Genomic DNA, 20,811 nt, shown 5'->3' with positions numbered 1-20,811 from the left:
TAAAGATACCCAACAAAAAGTAGAGTTTGAGTGGCTGGGCGTATGGATAGATGAAAAATTAAATTACGGAAAACACATAGAGGAGATTACGAACAAGGGCAAAAACGTAGCACACACATTACTAACAATAGCAAGAAGGGACTACCAAATCCCTAAGAGGATATTGTAAACTTACAGGAAAACAGTGATCGTTTCAGTACTTAGCTATTGTGCCAGTGTCTGGTGCCAAAGACTTTTTATGAATATAAAACTAACTGTAAACCAAACAATAAATCTGGCACAAAGAAGGGCACTTATAAGAACCCTAGATGTAATAAAAACCATGTCAACGGAGGATCTACAGGTACTGGCTCAGGAAGAACCACTATATTTCCAGGTACTAAAACAGGCTTATAAAATGTGAACGAAAAATAACGAAATTACACAAATTTTAGAAATACTAGGACAAATTCCAAACAACGAGACGGAGATACTAGATAAAATTATTGAAAGGAGATGGCAACAGGAATGGGAAATCTCAAGTAAAAGACAGAAACTAAAAGAATACATACCGACGATACAAATAAGGAAAGAGATGTCAAGTCTAAATAAGGAGACCATGGAGACACTTTCTGGCCATGGTCCTTTTAAGTCACATTTATATAGGATCACAATAGAAGAAAATCAGACATGTATCTGCGGAATGATCCAGACATCCGAAAATGTAACATGGACTTCTGTGCACTTCATAACTAGGGAAGATATAATAAATATCAGAGACGAACTCAAAAACGATACATGGGAAAATATCAGACAGGATAAAATAAAGCTACAGAAGTTCCAAGAATTGACAAAACACATACTGGGAAACATATGGAATAGAAGAATAGAGAACAGAAGAAGAGAACAGAACCCAAACTAGATTTAGAGAAAAAGATAACACAGAATTCTGTTCACAAATAATAAATAAAATTTTTCTGGAATGAAAACGGGAATAGAAAAACGCTACTTTTGTTTTGTGTTTAGTGTCAGTGCTAGTGTCATATTGTTATTTGTGTGTCTTAAATGTAAATGTTTGGCACGATCTCTAGAAATAAACAAAATAATAATAATATAAAAGAAATAATAAAAGACAGGAAAACAACTCAGAAGAAACTTGAACTAAACCAATATTTGTTTCGCACTATGTCACTTAATGCTATTTACTTTCAGGTGGCGGTAAAGAAAGCAGGCCAAAATAGTGCAATGAAAATTTTAATGAATGACAAGTGAAAAAATCTTACGTATATTTGTATTATTCTTTTACAGGAATGTCCGTTTTTGTGAAAAAAGTAATACTAATAAAAATTAAAATATAAAACAAGGAAAATGAAGAAGATATATAAAAGGGCATGGTTTAAATTATTAGGTGCCATGCTAGAAAAATCAACCTGAACCTGCTGAAGAACAATAGCCGAACCGAAGAGAGAGATAAGCGAAAATAAAAAAGAAAATAAAGGCAAAGGCAAAGTTGCGACTGCCCTATAATAAGTCCAAAAGTAATTGGCAACGGCGAGGGAATGTGGAGCCTTAAATCTATAATGTATGTTTCGTCTAAGTAAGGAGCCATTTCTGGACAAGGTGTTGACATGTGATGAGAAGTGGGTCCTGTACGAAGTTTTACGGCGCCCAAATTAGCATCCCATGAACCCGTTCTAAAACAGCCGAAACCAGCACTGCACCAGAAGAAAGTCCTCCTGTGTGTTTGGTAGACTGCTCACGGCATGGTGTATCGGGAACTGCTACCAGCTGGTCAGAGCATCAATGCAGCTCTGTACTGTCAGCAGTTGAGCTGTGTTCAAGAAAAATTCAAAACTCTGGAGCCAGCACTTCTGAATCTCAAAAGGGCCCTCCTGTTACACGACAACGCTAAGCCCTACGTGGCTAGGATGACCCGGGACAACATTCTACGCATTGGATGGGAAACCTATTGCATGCGCAATACTCCACGGACATTGCATCGTCCGATTATCACCTGTTCCATTCCTTGGGCAATCACCTTAGAGGACGCCAGTTCAAATGCCTAGTAGAGGTGCTAAATGCACTTTATATCTTCTTTGCTTCATCAGCAAGTCGTCGATGCTAATGGGGACTATTTTTGATTTTTCGGGTACATCCGAAGATATCGATGTTCGAAGATAGTGGGTGAAAAAACGAAAGGACTTTCTTGGTTACCTTTATAGAAGTACTTACCTTTTGTATTCCCGTTAAAACCATATTGATGTCCGATAATCGTGCAAAATTTCTATTATGTGTTCTCAAACATACCAGATTAAAGAGCGTCTACCTTATAAGTTAAAATAAATTAAAATATGAAAACAATGAATACATTATTTTCATGCTTTAATACATTGAAACTGTATACATTGCATACATAGAAACTTATTAGTGAGATAGCTATTTCTCTTACCTTAACACAGAGCTTTTACGATCTTCACGGGATTTCCTATACATGATCGCATGTATTTGAAGCAACTAAGTATGCATCATATTGCAGAAGTCTGTGATAGAAAAAAGTCTAATAAATATTCAGATCTTAAGACCTTTACGTTCATTTAATTTTTGTACAATTTGAAATGAATTAAAACAATTTACCAAGCAAAACAAAATCATTTTCCATCAAGAATAATGAAGGAAAACTGAAAGAAATCTAGTTAAATTTAAATAATATTAGATTTTGTGTTTTAGAATTGTCAGGACTTCTGTTGGGATTTCAAAAGTTCCTGGACTTGAAGTGGAAGTATATTCTTCATATTGATCAGTTAAATTGTAAGGAGATGTCGTTTCACATGAAATTATAGAGTATGGGAAGTCTTGTTATATAGGCTAAAATGTATTGACCCTTTTGAACACGAGACGGCGTTAGTGTCCCATAGCTCAAGGTATATGAGTTGCAGCAGATCAGGCTTAATGCCATCTGACAGCTGACAATGGAAACTTTTAGATGTGCAAAAAATGTTGGAATTCTTATAATGAAACTCAAAGTAATGCGGGTCTCCGCGGTGGCTTAGTGGTAGAGCGTTCACCTCTGGTGCTTGGGTTCCCGGGTTCTATCCCAGCCCCCGCCAAGTGAACTTTGTGGTGGACAAACACCGTGTGCGTGGGTTTTCTCGGGGTTCGCCGGTTTCCTCCCACTTTCTTCATTCCACCATTTCATTCATTACTCATCATCACCGTCTCCTGCCTTGGTCATCTCCTGCCGTCTCCTGCTCATCATCACCGTATTTCGGAAATTTCTGCATATGGGCCCAAACGCCAAATTACGTGTTTCCTACCTTGGTCTTCCTTAACACACATCCGGACCTCAGCCAAATCAGTTGTGTACAAGTAACGTCATTCGCTTCCTATTTATGGCATGTAGGACCACTTTGGGGTCCCGTATTTCGGAAATTTCTGCGTATGGGCCCAAACGCCAAAATGCGTGTCTCCTACTTTGGTCTCCCGTAACACATATCCGGACCACAGCCAAATCGGTTGTTTACACTTAAGACCGTTTCCTCGTAAGTACTTGCATTATCTATTTCTCTTGTAAATTTTGTCTATTTACGTGCTTTCATTCTCATGAAATGAAATGAAATTTTTGAGTTTTACGTCCCATGATTATGCCGGTTAGGCTAAAGGAGACGGTGATTATGAGAAATGAATGAAATGGTGGAATGAAGAAATTTGGAGGAAACGGGAGAACCCCGAGAAAACCCACGCACACAAAAATTCATTCTCAGTCAAAGTATGGATATAGTAGGCCTATACGTAAGACCGTCTGAGTTCCAGAAGAAGCTGGACGCTCATACTTTTAGGGATTATTCATTGAGTATCTACGAACTTAGAAAGGGGGTAACAAACCCACTTTCATTTACTTATCCACTGATACGAAAATAAAAAAGAACGTACCTATTTGCCCTTGTACTTTATATGCTATAGCGCATTACATTATATGCAACAAGGATTTTGGTCTGCATCATGATATAAATTTAAAAATATTTAACATTTTTCGAATCGAAATCAACAAAATTTATTCTATAAAAATAGAATGTTAAGCACATATAATGAAGACAACGCAGTGATTTAATTTGGTAACGTATAAATATATAATATGAAGTATCCTCGCGCACGGAAGACAGGGGGTTCTCATGTATACTATTACCCAAAGTATTTTTGTTTGTTGTGTTGAATATACTTTCTCAAACTTAAATACTGAAAAATATACAGTCGTAAAACGTAAATATTACTAAAGGATGTTTACAAACATATTTTTAAATTTCATAGAATTTATATGTGAATTTTCGCATTTTAGTGGTTTTAAGTTAATTTATGGATGCGTTGAGCCACCACTAAATATTGTGTAATTGTTTCAAAAGTTTTGTAGTAAACATTTGACCAAAAAAAAAAAAAAAGATATAAAATTTGACCCTGAGGCCATTAGAAATGCAAAAGTGAATTTTCGTTGTCACCTCGATATATATCGATTACATGATTGTGGACATTGGATTTTATTTTCATCGAAATATATAACTACATTTTATTAAGGTGGTTGTTTAAATTGCTAATTATCTAATATGTATAAATTATGAAGTCTACTATCTTTATTCTACGAATTTTACTTAATTTCGAAATATTACTTATTGCTTTACAACTTGATTTAACAATTAATAAACATTGTATTAGATATCCAAAGATTTCTTACACGGTAAAATCCACAATTATCACTTATAGATAACATAATTCGATGGCTCGATATCTTTTTCTTCTTCATTATTATTAGTGTTGAAGAAGACGACCCGCTCGGGAGAGTAATACTCCCGGAAGTACGTTTTTTTCGCGCGCTACTCTAGCCAGCTGTTTTACACGCTATCCTAGTCAGTTGTTTTAAGTTGCACAAAATCTATATCATTTAGTACAAGGGGAACAAAACGAGCCTTATATCATGGAGTACAAGGGCAACAAAACGAGCCTTATATCATGGAGTACAAGGGCAACAAAACGAGCCCTGCGGGGCTCCTAACCCGTTCCTACTACTACTACTACTACTACTTATCTGCACAAAAGTAAGAAATCACATTTTTGAGTATTATTTTCGTATTATTTTAATTTAAAAAGTGTTATAAAAATGTTTTAAAAATGTAAAAAAAAAACTTTCCTCGGACCGGGTTTGAACTCACGCCAAAAGAGATTTTCGTTACTAGCATATAGCGCTAGTCCACTTTTTTTTTATTGCAACTTAATGTCAGTACAAGTCAATAAACAAACTAAGGAAGGTAATACAAATGGGCAGATACGAGAAAAGGTACATTATGCAGATAGAACACTAAAAAAATTTGCAAACAACCTATTGCGCATAGCAAAAGGAATTTGGTTTAGCTGAGCATATAAAAACATAATATAGGTAGTATGAACAAGTTTCTGAGATTCTACGAACAAGTATAAAACAGTGTTGCCAATCAATCAATTAACAGCTTGATATTTTGTTCTCGGAAAAAAAGTAAAGTCGGGAAAAAGTATAAAGTCTATTGAAATAGCCGTGGGAGTAGTGCGGCACATGTGGGCCATATAGCGACAGAACTGAGGCCACACCACTGTTGCTTCACCACATTCGGTAAGACGATGTGCAATAGTGTCCTTTACATTGCAAGAAGCACAAAGGTCAGAGTCACTAAATCCAAGTGAATGTCGTCGGGATACAGTATCAACAATTTGATGCACCACAATAAACCATACGGATCTTGCACGATAAGTTAAATAAGGAGCATGTAGAACACGCCAGATACGTTGCCAATTATGATGGGGATGCTGAGTAACAATGGTAGGAACAAGAGTACAAGGTTGTCGAAGTACCGAATACAGTCTTTTAACAGTGGGCACTTCGTCTAAATCATGATTTAACAATCGATAACAAATCTCATACAAAACCGGTTTCAGATATGTATATTGAGGCGGGAGGTGTCCAAGATAGAAAGGTGCTTCTAATGGAACACGGTGTAATAAGTTCATGAGAAGCTGAGTGGTAGGATGATCAGGATGCTCGTGGAGCAAACGTAAACATCGTTGGAGATATAGGGCTTGGGTCTGCAATTCGACATCTTTCAAATTTAATCCACCTTGTTGGAAATCGTTGCACAAGATTTGGTAGGAAACACGAAAAATCATAGGTTTCCACAAAAAATTACCCACAATTTTCTTAATTTTTGCAAGATGACAGTTAGAAAAAGGCAGGACTTGGGCAATGTAATATAATTGAGATAATCCATACAAACGCACAAATTCTAAGCGAGATAAAAGGCTAAGGTCCCGAAATCGATGTTGGTCAAGAACATAAGTTAGCCGATTCACTGTAAGGCCAACATTATTAGTAATAATGTCCACCACATTGGAACTGAAAGTCACTCCCAAGATTTTAACTGACTGTTGTAACTGACCAATAGAAGTAGTAGTAATAGTGGTTGACTTACCCAGAGGCATAACGTACGTTTTATTAGGGTTAAGCGTGGCTCCGGATACTGATTCGTAGAGCCGTATGTGCTGTAGTAAAACGGCGAAGTCAGAGTGACCAGTCGTGAAACATGTTACATCGTCCATAAATGAGTAAACTCGCACAGAAGTATTACATATAGTGACACCATGAAGGGCATGTTGGACATTATATAGAAATGGCCCTAAACTAAGAATAAAAAGTTGACTGCTCAAGGGACCGCCCTGTTGGATGCCATTACTAATGCGGAAGGCAGAACTGAGATATCCATTAATTTTGAGTTTGATTGTCCAATTACAATATAACAGCTTAATCCAATTACAGAAATCATCGCCAAATCCATAGGCTTGAAGACAAGAAAATAAGTATGTATGGTTCACTCGATCAAAAGCATTGGAATAATCCAAGGCAACTAAGGCCGTAGCACATTGGTCAATATCTTGATGGTAGGTGATGACGTCACGTATAGCAGCAAGAATATCTTGAGCACGTTTATGTGGTAGACCACCATGTTGAAGAGGCCCAACAAGTTGGGCAAGAACAGTTTGTAATCGGGCACTAATACATCGACTAATTATTTTATAATCGCAGGTGAGTAAAGATATAGGTCTATAGTCCGCCACTGTACGAGGATGAGTCTTCTTCGGAATTAACACAATGACAGCAGTCCGAGAGGATTCTCCCAAAATGCCTACTTGCAGTACATAATTCACCCATTCAGTAAGCATGGGTCCCATTAAATGAAAAAATGTCTTGTATAACTCTATACCTAGTCCATCTATGCCAGGCGTTTTAGAATTCTGGGCTGTGAGGACGGCTTGCTACACTTCCTCCTGAGAAAATGGTTGAGTGAGCGCTTGTCGTTGTTCCACTGTTAATCTATGCGGCAGATGGCCAAAGTAGTCAATGGGAGGTGCTGTGACGACATCCTGCATATTGAATAATTGTTGGTAGTGTCGAAGGATGATAGTTTGTATATCAGAAAACTTAGTGACGGATTCTCCATGTTCATCAGTGATATTTTCAATAAGTTGAGACCTAGAGCGCTGACGCTCGCGCAATACTTGATATACAGACACACACTCATCGGAATCCATGGATAGAGTTTTACTCCGAATATGAATTCCCGCTCGTTGACGACGATGGATTTGTAATAGTTTTGCCTTCACCTCTTTAATGGATGCTATTCGTTTGTCCCCTTGAAGAGCCAGAGTATATAAATTGTGGAGGACACCATAATAAAAATTGTACATTTGATTAAAACCCTGCACCTTATCTTTGCAATAGGAAATAGACATATAACGAATCGTGCGTTTAACATTGTATTCCCAATAGTCAACAATAGTTTTACGAGGAGAACGCCGCTGAACGAGGCGATACCAGGTATCGGTAAACTCTTGCACATATAGTTGATCCACTAGAATAGATGTATTGAGATACCAGAGACCTCTGCCTCTCGGTATTTTATTAACATTCAACATAATATTTAAATGTGGAACAAAATGATCAGAAGCACATGTGGGAGAAATTTGCATATCAAGTAGCCCGCGAAGCAAAGGTTGAGAAACAAAAAAACAATCTATTCTGGACGAGCTTGTATGCGTAAAAAAAGTAAAACCTGGGGAATCCGGATGTAACGTAAGCCAACAGTCTTTTAACCCAAGGCCTGTTACCAACCTATGTAGAGTAGCACAATAATTGTAGCCCGGAATTTGCTGTGATTGATGTATGACACAGTTAAAATCACCCCCAATGATAAGACCAGCATAATTTCCGGCACATTCCGGAGCAACCACCGTGTCGAAAAATTCGTTGCGGGCAGCCCTTTGATTATTCCCCGAAGGGGAATACAAGTTCAAAATTTTGACATCTCCTATCATACCACTAATTAAGCGGCCAGATGGATGGTAAAAAATATTGTCAAACTGTATACCTTGACGAACAAGAATAGCTGTACCGGTAGCGTTGTAAGTGAAATTATTATAAACATTGTAACCTTGAATATTCACAAAGGATGCAGTACCAACTTCCTGTAAGAAGCAAACATCAATGGAATGACAACGTAAAAAGTCCTGTAAAGCAGTAAATTTAAGAACGCTGACAGATTTGTTAAAATTAATTGTTGCAAAATGGAAGGGAAACATAAGATACTGAGTAAAAAAGACTATAAGAATGCACAAACTCCAATATGTAAACAACATCTTGGTGAACGAGAGACAGGTAAGTCGCTCGAATCAATACGAAAACAAAGCACCAAAAACGTAAACACTATGGTTGAGTGGGAACTGCAGAAGGAACCTTGGGAGGTAACTGACCTTCACTTGGTGCTTCTGAAGTAGGCTTAACACTGTCTGGAGTAAGTACACGTGGATCACGTGACGGTTGTTTGGTTGTGGACACTTTGCGTTTTTTGTTCCGACCACCTGTGTCTTCAACGTTAGGCAACAATAGCTTATCAGCACACTTTTCACTTGTAGAGTTTTCGGGTTGTAAAGCACTTGAGTTAGGAGACACATCACCACTATTGAGGGGTAGACTTGATGAAGTAACAGAGAGGGGAGGCACAGAATTATGCTGGGAACTCTCCGGAACTTCTGGAGGAGAGGCACTTATATGAATATCGGAGCGTGAGGTGATACCACTAGTAATAACAGGGGATAATGCTTGTGAATCAGATGTTCGTAAAGAGGGGAAAAGTTGCACATCTTGTATGTTAGGAACACTTGGTTCAAGTTCGGTCATCTCCACAGCTTCTGATGCGGCAGGGGAGGGACGAGACTCAGTAGAGCTTAAATACTGAGGAGTTTGGGGTAGAGGTCCTACGAACAACTCAGTCATCTGTAAAGTACCAGACGAATGTCGGGCAGGTAGATTACGAGGTTGGCGTTTATTACAATTACTATATACGTGGGAACTGTTGCCACAGTAGAAGCAAGTAGGGGGCTGACCAGGATACATGACTGTAGCACGATGACCTTGAAATGTCACTTTAGACGGAATATGCTTTTTTAGAGTCATATACACAACACGAACTCCATTAGACACTGGAAATTGTAATTTATCAGATCATTGTTCATTTATTACTTTAGAAATAGTTCCATAAGGACTTAATGTTGCTTGAATCACTTCAAGACTAAGTTCAATGGGCAACTCTAAAACCCGCACTCGGGTGACATCTTCACTTGCACTGGAAATATGGACGAAACTTTCTGCTCCAGTGGAGTGAGTAAAAATCAACTTCTCAGGTGTTGTACGCAAAAAATTATCATAAGTACTAGGGGCACTGAACTTAACATAAAGGCAATAATGTTCTTTGTGCAATTGAATGGCTTCTACTTGGTCCAAGGTAGCCGAGCTTTACTTTCTCGGCAAGCCAAGTATGAACCTCAAGTGGCGTCGGTCGTAAATGGCGTAAACTCTTATCAAACTCAAATTTGACGGTATTTTTACCTATTGTATTCATATTGCACTAATAAACCAAAACACCAACAGAAACTAAACGTTTAGCAAATAGCTCGCTCTATGATGTCGCTATTTTTAATGTTGACATGAGCTCTCATAAAACCAAGTATTATTGAGTAGTTTTGTTTCTTCATAGTAGCGTAAAGATATTTGATGTTAAGTATTGTCCAAGAAACTTTGTTGTTCCAATGTGTGGTTGATAGGGCGGTGATTACACTTAGAGAATCTGTGCATATTATTGCTTTTTTGATTTCATGTTTTTTAATCTATAAGAAAGCTTGTCTTATTGCGAATGCTTCACCATCAAAAATAGACATGTTTTTTGGTAATTGGTATTTGATGGTGGTATTTGTCTCGGCTATGTAGATAGCTGCTCCAACATTAATATTGGGGTATTTTGATGCATCTGTATATATTAAAGAATGATCTTGAGCAAATTTTTCTACGTTGTAGTGCCAAATGTTTTGAAATAATTGTTTTTTCAGACCTATGTTTTTGATATTGATATATGAAGGAATCAATGCTTCTATTTGTACCATGTTTACTGAATATTTCCATGCATAACAAACAATAGATGGTAATTTATGTATATATTGATAGTATTTATTATGTAAGCTTCCACAATCCATGGTTTATTTTTCGAATATGGCATTTTCTTGTTTTCTAGTAAGATGGTTATTTTTTGTAATTTAGTAATTAAAGTTGAGTTGACTTTGCTGGAGCTATTTAAGATAAACTTGTTGGTTATCTTTGAGATTTCCAATTGGTTTGGTGAACATTTGCATTCATTTAATAAAGCTATTTTCGGACAAAATTCTGGTTGTGAAAAAATAATTTTGGCAATTTTGTATAAAGTTTGTTCTATTTTGTTGTAATATTTGTTGCTTTTATTGTAAAATAAGCTTCCATATAGAAGTTTTGCTTGACTTACTTGTTTTAATATTTTGATTAAGGTAAGCGGGTTGATACCCCACTTTTTTGCAGCTAAACATCTTAGAAGTTGTGCATGGTTTTCTGAGCTCCTTAATAGGTTTTGCATTTGTTCATTCCAATTGAGTCTCTTATCTAAATAAATGCCTAAATATTTGATATATGGTTCCGATTGTAATTTAATATTATTATAAGTTAAGTGATGTTTAGGATTGTTCTTTTTTCGTGAAAAGATTACGTATTTGGTTTTGTTCCAGTTCAGTTCAAATTAATCGTATATTTACTATACATTAAATATTCTAAATATCTTAATTTCTTTATTAATATTTTATGCAACCTGTTTCTTTCATATTTAATAAACTTTCTACTTAATGCACTGTAAAGAGTCAGTTAATGCTTTACTCGAGTCAGTTTTTTTCTATCGCTTGTGTGCGCCTTAGAGGTGCATGTATACAGAAAGGGAAAGTAAAAGATGCCACCAAAAAATTACAGAATGTGCTCAAGTTCAAGAGATACAGAGAACAATATAGTGTGGAGTTCTTGTGTACTATTCATTGTTGGCGGAAGTTTCCTTTTTCTTGTCCTTTTTTCTTTTCTCCATGTCAAAAGATTAGACAGAAAAGTTTACAGAAATAAAAATAAGATTTTCATTGTTGCATTGTTATGTTCTCAATGATTTTAAATTGTGAATATTGGTTTAAAAAATACTAATAGGGTATGTTAAACTTGCAGCTAAACATAATTTTCCAAGAATTGTGCTATAGATTTTAAATTATGCTTTATTTTCTAAAATTATGCTTTATTATGCTTTTAAAATTAGTTTCTTCTGGACCCTTAGACAACCACAACAATGTTCAAGATATCAACCATATGTGTAAATTGCTGTTATGCTTTTTATGTTTTTGGGTTGCCCTATTATTTACCTATTTTATTTACGTGTATAATATATATTGTACTTAATTATTGTTAGTTAATTACAAGTATTATATAATTGTTCTAAGAAAAGGCTAAGTTTAAATTCTTTTCACTGTTATGCCTGTATTATCAGCTGGCAACAACACTGTTTTCATTTAATGATTTATTTAAAATTACCGTACTTCCAATGGAAATGATCTGTGCAATAAATTTTGTATTTTCTTGTTTGTAATATCACAACGAAGGATATATATTTTTTTTAATTATGGAGTGCGCTTTTCGAGAAATTAAATGCACATGCCTGTTCAAAACAATGTAGTATACTCAATATACCAGCAAGTAACCCTAATGTTAAACTAGTGTAACGAAAGTTTTATGGTCAGGTGATAGCAACGGAATGTCAATTGAACTTGGGATGGTCATTATTTGTTCTGGGGAATTTAGCAATGATTTGTCAAGATTTTCATAAAACGGTTCAGAAAAACAGTACTCTTCTTGTCGTAATGAGTATCTTCAAAAAATACGAATAATAAGGTAGGCGTCTGTAATTACTAATTTACTTTTATTTAGTACGGTACAGTATACATTTGGTTAGTAGTAGTAACAGTTTTATAAATAATTGTTATAACTTAAAAACTAACTGTGGAAATAACTCTCATAAACCTTCAGTTTCTAATTTTTATCGTCAATTACACAAATTCTGTGAGTCTCTGGGCTTGCCTTCAGTTCAATCTGGCAGGGGCACGCCACAAGATCTTAGGGATTAAAACTCCAAATAAAGGATGTGGCAAGTATTTGAGAACACATATTATAGGTGACGCAGTATTCTAAACGTCGTAGTTAAAAATTCTTTCTTTTGTAGATAAATATGGAAGAACCTAGCCTTGACCAAGAAATAAAGAAGCACGCTGTTATAGTTTCCTTGGCTGCAGGGCACTCTGATTCAGTAATCGCTCCATTCCTGAATTTCACCCAGTCATTTGTCTTCAAACTTCGGTGAGAATGAATGTTCTAGAGGTGATTTTGCCATCGTTTTTCATAGGAAACGACATTGTAGGCGATTGGACCTTATCAGAAAGCCTAAAACCATCCATTCTGTCTAAGCTGCTATTGATGAGAATCCTTAGGAGTCCATGCGGACATATGTCAGAGAACTGCAAATTGACGAGGCCACCTCGATGTGTGGTTCATGAGAAACATCACTACAAGCCGTACATTATACAGAGAGGACAGTTCTTGTCCGAGAGAACCAGGGCGAACCAAGAATATTATAATATTGTATAAAGGATGTGACCACACTACAAAATCATGAAGCAAAACGTCACAGATTCACTACCCTACTCCGCCATCTTTGTTAGCTCAATTTATAATCAATTGCCAATACGTTATAGTTCAAAATTGCAATATCTTACGTGTTATTTCTTGAAATTAAGCCAATAATCTGAAGTGAGGCTGATCACGAAACCAAATGAGTTTAGTGAACCTGAATCCGAGTGAACTTGAGTCCCACTGAAAGTAATGAATCCGAGCTCCGTTAACCATTAATTACTAACCATTTGTGTAATCACACTATTACTAACCCCGGGTGTATTTTCACCCTATGTTCAATACAGTAGTCAAACTCCAGACGCCCGTACATTTCCACTGCCACTAGCACACTGGAGTGACAAAAAAAAAATAAAATATACCGACAGTTTTGTAATAAACATTCTATTATATCCAACACACAACATGGTTTCTTGAAATGTAAATCTACTGAGACAGCAATTTTTCATTTTCTAGAAAACTGCAGAAAGTTACTGGGTGAGAAAAAATTATCTATAGGAACATTTTTAGATCTAACAAAAGCCTTCGATTTAGTAAACCATCATATATTGCTAGAAAAACTTAGTTGCTATGGTATTAGAGGCTTAGCAAATAAATGGTTTGAATCATACCTTAAAGATCGGAAACAAGTAACTGAAATCACAGGAATAGTTAAAAATAAAATTCAAAAATGTGTGTCAAGTGAAGAAATTATTAATCGTGGAGTATCACAAGGATCAATCCTAGGACCACTTCTCTTTCTTCTTTATATAAATGATCTTTCTGAAAGTATTAATAGTTCATGTGTGACTTTATATGCAGATGATACAAATATAATAGTTAGTGGGAAAAATGAATGCGAATTAGTTTCAAACTGCCTAACGGCAATGAACCAACTTTCAAGTTGGATGAATAAAAATGACCTAATCATTAATGTAAATAAAACATTTGCCATAAATTTTAACAATGGTAAAAGTAATCAAGCCAATGCAATAATAAAAATAAATAATAAAACAGTTAAATATGTAGAAACTGCTACCTTTCTCAGAGTTAAAATATCTAATAATTTTAACTGGGAACCACATATAGAACATGTAAGAAGTAAGCTAAGCAAACTATGCTATGCAATTGGATGTGTAAGAGATAAGATTAATGTAAAAACAGCTAAGTGTATATATTACTCAAATTTTCATTCTACAATAAAATATGGCTTGATGTTCTGGGGAAATGCACCTAAAAGTATTGCTATCTTTAGGCTACAGAAGAAAGTAGTAAGAATACTTGCAGGAGTAAAATGGAACTCTTCTTGCAGAAATATTTTTAAGGAACTTGGAATAATGACTCTTCCCTCAATGTATTTGTTCGAAATATTCATGTATTTAAAAAAACATAGTAGTGAATTTATTGTTAACAAAGACATTCATAGTTATAACAGAAAAAGTTAAGACGAAATTCACTTGCATGCATATAGGACAAATATATACAATAAATCAGTTACGCACAAAGGTACTCTATTATACAATCTACTTCCATCATGTATAAAAAAATCAGGTCTCTGTCAATAGCTTTAGATCCAAACTTAAAAGGTACTTGATAGAACATTGCTTTTACTCGGTTGAAGAATATGTAGAAAATAATTCGTATACGTAAAATTAAATGTATAGTAAGTAAATTAGTGAAACCATAAGAATCTATATGTAATAATAGTATGTATGTTTATGTATACTGGTATATATATAAATGACATGTCCAATTTCGTTGTATGGCGATGAACGGATGCAATAAATTATGATTATGTGCTAACCTCGTTTGGGGTAAACAAAAATAATTCTCTTAGGTGTTTTTTCACCCTGGATTAGTAATTAAGGGTTAAAGGTGATTATCTCAAGTCCTAACGAAGTTATTGAGCGCAATCCCAACTGAGGAAAGTGAGTGCGAGTTCCGTTGAGGGTAGTAAGCCCGAGTCTACTTGAGGGATATGACCGGACGCTGTCTTTATACGAAAATCTTTTTAAAAAATAATTTTTCAATAATTACTTCTAGTGGCTTCCTTAAATTACATCTGTGCTAAGTGAAGTATTGTCATGTTACCCAGTGGAAATATTTTGAGGATAATAAGAAGGAAATTAGAAAAAGAATTACAATTTTTCGACAATCATTTTGAGTAGTGCACCAAAAGTTAACTTGCACTATGTTCTCTACTATTATTCTAGTATTTCTACTTCATGATGTTTTACAACCTGTAAAAACACATTACATGGCTAATAGTTTTGAGAAATATGCCCAGGACGCAAAATTTGGATCACTTACATCTGGAACTCCAAATCAGTATGTGATATTAAATGTCGCAAAATAATCTTATTTTGCGTTGCGTTGAAGGAAACCGCTTTGAAATGAGGCCCATAAACTTATTTTAAATCACTTGAACGATTTGAATGAAATTCATTTTCGTATTCAGTAATTCTGGAAGAACTTGTGTATCCGGGAAGAAAGCGCTAAAGTTGTAGACGGCTAAAGTTATGTTTACTTGCATTGAGGTAATGAGCTGAGCTTCAGCTTTTAGAGTAGTTGTTAGTGTTGTTTTGTATTTTCTCTGGCAAGTATTTTTAGGAGAGAAGTCTCTATGTATATGTAAATTATTTCAGGGTAAACAATAGTAAGTAGTACTTATGGAAAGATAATTTATGATTATGTTAACAAAAGGTTTCCCTGATAAACATTAAACATAATATAAATATCTCAGCTAAATTTTCTGAATCTAGCTTATAATAGCACATTACAATGTATTTTAAAATGAGATAGTTTCATATTTTGAAAGTTGAGACAAAGATTAGTACTTTATTGAGTCACCTACTTGCGTAAATTTAAGAAGAGCTATATTTTGGCTGATATTTAGTATCTCCCCCAATCTTGCACATATAAGATTTACAGTGTGTTACTTACTTTACAAAATATAGCTGAGCTAGGGACAGCTAGCGAAGGAAGTTAGAAGCCCCCAGGGCCCTTGTGCGTCTACCTTTATCACAATTTAGACAAAAACGGTAATAGTTAAGAACAGCTACTTCTCATCTCCCGTGCACGAGGATACATCTTACTGTTGCACTACCTAAACACCCTAAGTACAAGGGCAAGAACTCAGTCTATTACCTACTTTTTAACATCCTAGATAGTCAATGAATAATTCCTGAAAGTATGGCGTTTCTCGTCCTTCCCTAAATGGGAAGTACGGCTCCTTAACTATAACCACAAAAACAAAGTACTCGGTTCTGGAACCATGAAACGAGTTGGGAAAGATACTAAATGCCACCCATAATTTTAATTAAACTGATAAGGATCTTTTATTTTACAAGAAAAGATTTATGACACTGTTTCATTACCCCTGTAGCTAAAGTAATAAGGTGGAAATGAGGTTATAGTTATGGAGCCGTACTTTCCATTTAGGGAAGGACGAGAAACGCCATACTTTCAGGAACTATTCATTGACTATCTAGGTTGTTAAAAAGTAGGTAATAGACTGAGTTCTTGCCCTTGTACTTAGGGTGTTTTTCTAGAAATAGGCCTATCTGTTTTTTATATCGTATGGGAATAATAATATGCCCTTGTACTTAGTGTATGACTATGTGGGGGGTTTGAAAACACATATCGCATGTCCCGTGCACGTAGATACTTCTTACTGTTGCACTACGTAGAAAAATGATTCTATTTGGTGTACAAGTAGTAATAGAACACAGAAGAAACGGAGATCACACTGTATTACTCCATGTTGGAGTGTGAATACAACATTATCTGGGTTTGTTGTGTGTTCTATTACCACTTATACATGATATAGAATCATTTCTGTAGGTAGTGCAACAGTAAGATGTATCCTCGTGCACGGGAGATGAGAAGTAGCTGTTCTTAACTATTACGTAGGCCTAATTGTATGGTTGAAACGAGTGAGTGTATATTGTGGAAGGAAAGAAGATTGTGTAAGCTATTAGATTCCATTGTCAGAGGAACTTTTTACAACGTGGGAAAGTTACATTTACAAGTATTTCACATTCACAAGTGTAATTTAACAAGCGTATACCCATTGTAAGAGTTGTACTAGGGTTTCAAGTGAATGAGTGCATATGAATCACGACTGTGTAAATTACAATTTATACTATAGATAGGCCTACACCGCATTGACTTTACAACTAGTCTTTCTGCTATTGGCTGAAGGAATTCCATTCACTTTCTCTCGCTTAGCTACAGCTGAATCCTTATTGGCTCAACGCTGGGTTTGTCGAAGGTGTGAGCTTTAGTTCGCTTTTTTTTTTTGCCACGGATCAAGATATTTTGGCAACTCTATAGCGCAGTATTTCTTCACGATGTAGAAAATTTGTATTTTATGTTTATAGGTATAAAGTTACAAGTGTTCTAGAACCTTGCCGTGTTCTAACCTATGTGATGTGCGATACCAAGTATTTTTTCCACTATCTTTTTTTATGTGCATTCTCTCCGTCGCTAACCCGCCTGCTCCTTCTAACGCATTACCACAATGCCCGTCCCACTGAGCTTCTGCTCTGACTCGCTTAGACAGCATCCTCGCTTTTAGTGTCACCTTGCACACGTTGGTATGCGTTTTTGGGTTAAGTGCTGTATCGCCGGACCAATTTTAGAAAATTTACCGGGTCGGTTGGAGAATTTAAGTTTGTGAGTAAGAATGAGTGAAAGTCAGGTAAGGGATTCCAAGTTAAGAAAGTGGTTGTTTTTGATGTAAGCGGCACTATATGTGGAGGCTGTGGACTATTTCGCAGAGAGGTACACTTGTTTTACCATTCGGGTCCATGGATTGTAAAATATACAGAAAAACTTAGGCAAGTCTTTAATTTGCCCATTTCATATCGAGAGCAGGACCCAACCAACCCCTGCTGGGCTTCTCACCCGTTCCTACTGCTACTACTACTACTGTTTATACTATGGATCCGTATAGTAATAAGCCTAATGTAACGTAATCTAACGTAACTTAATGTAATCCAACCAAATATAACCGAATTCAGTACTTTTTCGATTTTCAAATTGGTCCGGCGATACTGCACTAATGTCGTGTTTTTTTGCACAGGCGTTTTTATGGCATAGACCTGATGCGTATTTACATCCGTAAGAGGAAGCCCTCGTAAAGTGAACCTACACTCATGAATGTAATTCCCACTCCAAGAAATAATTTCTAATGTGCTATGAGTGAATTTCGATGAAACAATTGGATATAAGATAGCAAGTAATAGGATGTCACGTAATGATTTTCTGGGCACTCAGTTTGCACGTATATTATCAATCGGTACACAATTACTTAGGCATGCGCCATGTTAATAATAGTTCAGAATAGCTTAGGGAATCTTTTAAAATCAAGAAAGACACATTTTTAATTTGACGGATTATTCTTAATCTGCACCGAAATTGTAACGTAGTGTCAATACAATGCATAAGAGAAGTACCTGTACTGTCTATGCACGCACTCTTGCACTTCAAGGTATTCTTAAATAACCATAGTGACTTCAAATAGCATCTGTTCGTGCTGTTCTAATCTTCAAGGGTACAAGACAGTCCTTCACGCACGAGTGTCACACCCCATAGTAATGCGGTGCGGAAGTTACATCTTGAGGTTGAACTATTTTGGAGAGATGAAACGAAGAACAGTTTTTCCATCTCATATTAATACAAAAGATGTCGAAGTCTCTACAGAAACGAAATATTTGCATGTGCGAGCATTGTATTGAGAGTATTGTATGTTCAAGAATATTCAAGCAATTAATTACCTAATGGTGGATTTCTAAGTTTTCAGTTCAATGGAGGTTTATGGATAGAAATATGATTAACAATACATTATTGAAGCCTTTTAGCGAAGGCTCAGTGGTAGAGCGTTCACCTCTGGTGCTTGGGGTCCCGGGTTCGATCCCAGCCCCCGCCAAGTGAACTTTGTGGTGGACAAACACCGTGTGCGTGGGTTTTCTCGGGGTTCTCCCGTTTCCTCCCACTTTCTTCATTTCATTCATTACTCATCATCGTCTCCTTTGGCCTAGTTGGCCTAGTTAGATTTCATTTCATTTTTCCTTTTAGCGAAAAGCTTGTGTTCTTGTGAAACTCATTTCTCCACACTACTATAAAATGAGTGCAGAGCTCAGTATATTTATAATACGTGTGCGGAAGGTATTCTTTATTCTTATTATTAAAATGACGCGTACAATTTCTTCACTCTGATAAAGAATGACGGCGACGTTACCGTGACTCTTTAAATTTGCAGCATTGGAGGGACATTCATATGTATAAAATGTGTAACGGTTTGTGAAAATTTGGGAGGAAGGGGCAATTATGTTCTAGCGTAGAGAATATATTTATCTGGGGTCCAGATATTGACGGGACAAACTTAAAATAATAATAATAGTAAATTAGACATTTTTTTGCGTTTTCAAGCAGCAATTTGGGGAAGGGGGGGAATAATCCCCTTTTTCTTACGTGCAATGTTTGGTTACAAAATACACAAACACTACTTTTTCTTAATCCAATATTTTGTCCAAGTTTAAGGTAAGGTAAGGGTTAGTTTAGGTTGTCAAATTAAATCAGTTCACATTACACCCAATGTAGCGTTTTTACTCAAATGTAAGATAGGTTACCATACCTTGACTGGGTAGCATAGTGATTAATACATCCACATGGTAAGCCTGAAGCCCAGTTTATTTTCAGTCCGGTCAGATTCTGTCTCTGGTGCCTTCCATTTCAATTCAGGCAGAGCATGTACCATTACCATCTCAGATATTGTTGAAACTTTTTTTTATAGCAGCTAGACATGTTTTTAAGAGACCCATATTTTTTTTGTTTTGTCGAAAAAGTTTTCCCGCCAAGTGATGGACCATCAAAGACGGGGAGTACAATTTATGAATTGTAGAAGACAATGAAAATTGTCAACTTCGGAGCCTCACCATTCGGCTATGGAGACAGGTAGAGTTATAATTCTTGTTGTGTATGTACATACGGACATAAATAAACTATATTTTGTAATAGTTTGGTTTGCGCATGCGTATCTTCTGTACATAAATTAACAAATGAACGTCAATTTATCTGAAAAGCCGAAATTTGCGAATTTTTTTCGAGCACTTCCGGTTCGAATTTTAAAATTCTTTTCACGGTTGGTAAGACCTAGTTACCCGCTTTCCGAAAAAAAAAATTGTATCGCTTCGGTGTGCAACCGTTTTGTCGCAAAAAATTCGAGAAATTGTAAAGTTTTCAAAAATCGCCATTTTTGGGCGCCATTTTCTCGAAATCACCATCTTTTAAAACTCTGAAATTTTGTCAGATGGTTCAACTTTACATGAAAATGAAATCTTTGAGTTTTACGTCCCACGGTTATGCTCAACTTTACATGAATAATAAATACACCAAATACCACTCTCGACCAATGCTTCATGAATTAACTTCAGCCTTTTAAAGTTAGCAGAGTTTCGTTAACTTTGATGTCACAGTTAGAAACACTGGGAACAATGAAAGTACAATGATTTGATGATGTTTGTGGTTCACATTCATTAAATGAAGAATAAAAGGTTTTCTTAACTGTTTTTTATTATTTTGATCAAAAAGGCTCTCTGAAATAGTAAAATGAGCCTCTCTCTACTCCTCCGTTTTCTTAAACCGACGAGGTGGAATTTACGATTACGAAAGACACATATTCAGGGTGTCTAGCAGTCGGGAAAATCGGG

The 20,811-nt window shown here is 36.0% G+C and overlaps 2 protein-coding genes across 7 annotated transcripts in view; one reads left to right on the top strand and one right to left on the bottom strand.

Moving 5' to 3' along the window:
- LOC145670996 (multidrug resistance protein homolog 49-like) overlaps positions 1-4,763 on the bottom strand; it is a 150,445-nt gene extending 145,682 nt beyond the window's left edge. For 2 of the 3 annotated variants that reach the window (XM_081739632.1, XM_081739634.1), the window contains exons 1-2: positions 4,703-4,763; positions 2,429-2,519 (exon numbers count right to left, since the gene is read on the bottom strand). In XM_081739632.1, the coding sequence (XP_081595758.1) occupies positions 2,429-2,472 (44 nt within the window). In that variant the 5' untranslated portion in view covers positions 2,473-2,519; positions 4,703-4,763. The other variant, XM_081739633.1, reaches the window with a different exon arrangement.
- Positions 4,764-15,523: 10,760 nt separating this feature from the next.
- LOC145670995 (ATP-dependent RNA helicase DDX42) overlaps positions 15,524-20,811 on the top strand; it is an 83,535-nt gene continuing 78,247 nt past the window's right edge. Inside the window, exon 1 of one of the 4 annotated variants that reach the window (XM_081739630.1) lies at positions 15,524-15,633. The gene's annotated coding sequence lies outside the window, so the exon portion shown is untranslated. Of the gene's footprint in view, positions 15,753-20,811 lie in introns of all 4 variants that reach the window. The other 3 variants (XM_081739629.1, XM_081739628.1, XM_081739631.1) reach the window with 3 other exon arrangements.

The sequence above is a fragment of the Thermobia domestica genome, chromosome 15 (genome assembly GCF_964235325.1).
Source record: "Thermobia domestica chromosome 15, izTheDome1.hap1.1, whole genome shotgun sequence".
Classification (NCBI taxonomy): domain Eukaryota; kingdom Metazoa; phylum Arthropoda; class Insecta; order Zygentoma; family Lepismatidae; genus Thermobia; species Thermobia domestica.
This window is presented reverse-complemented; position numbering and strand designations above follow the sequence as displayed.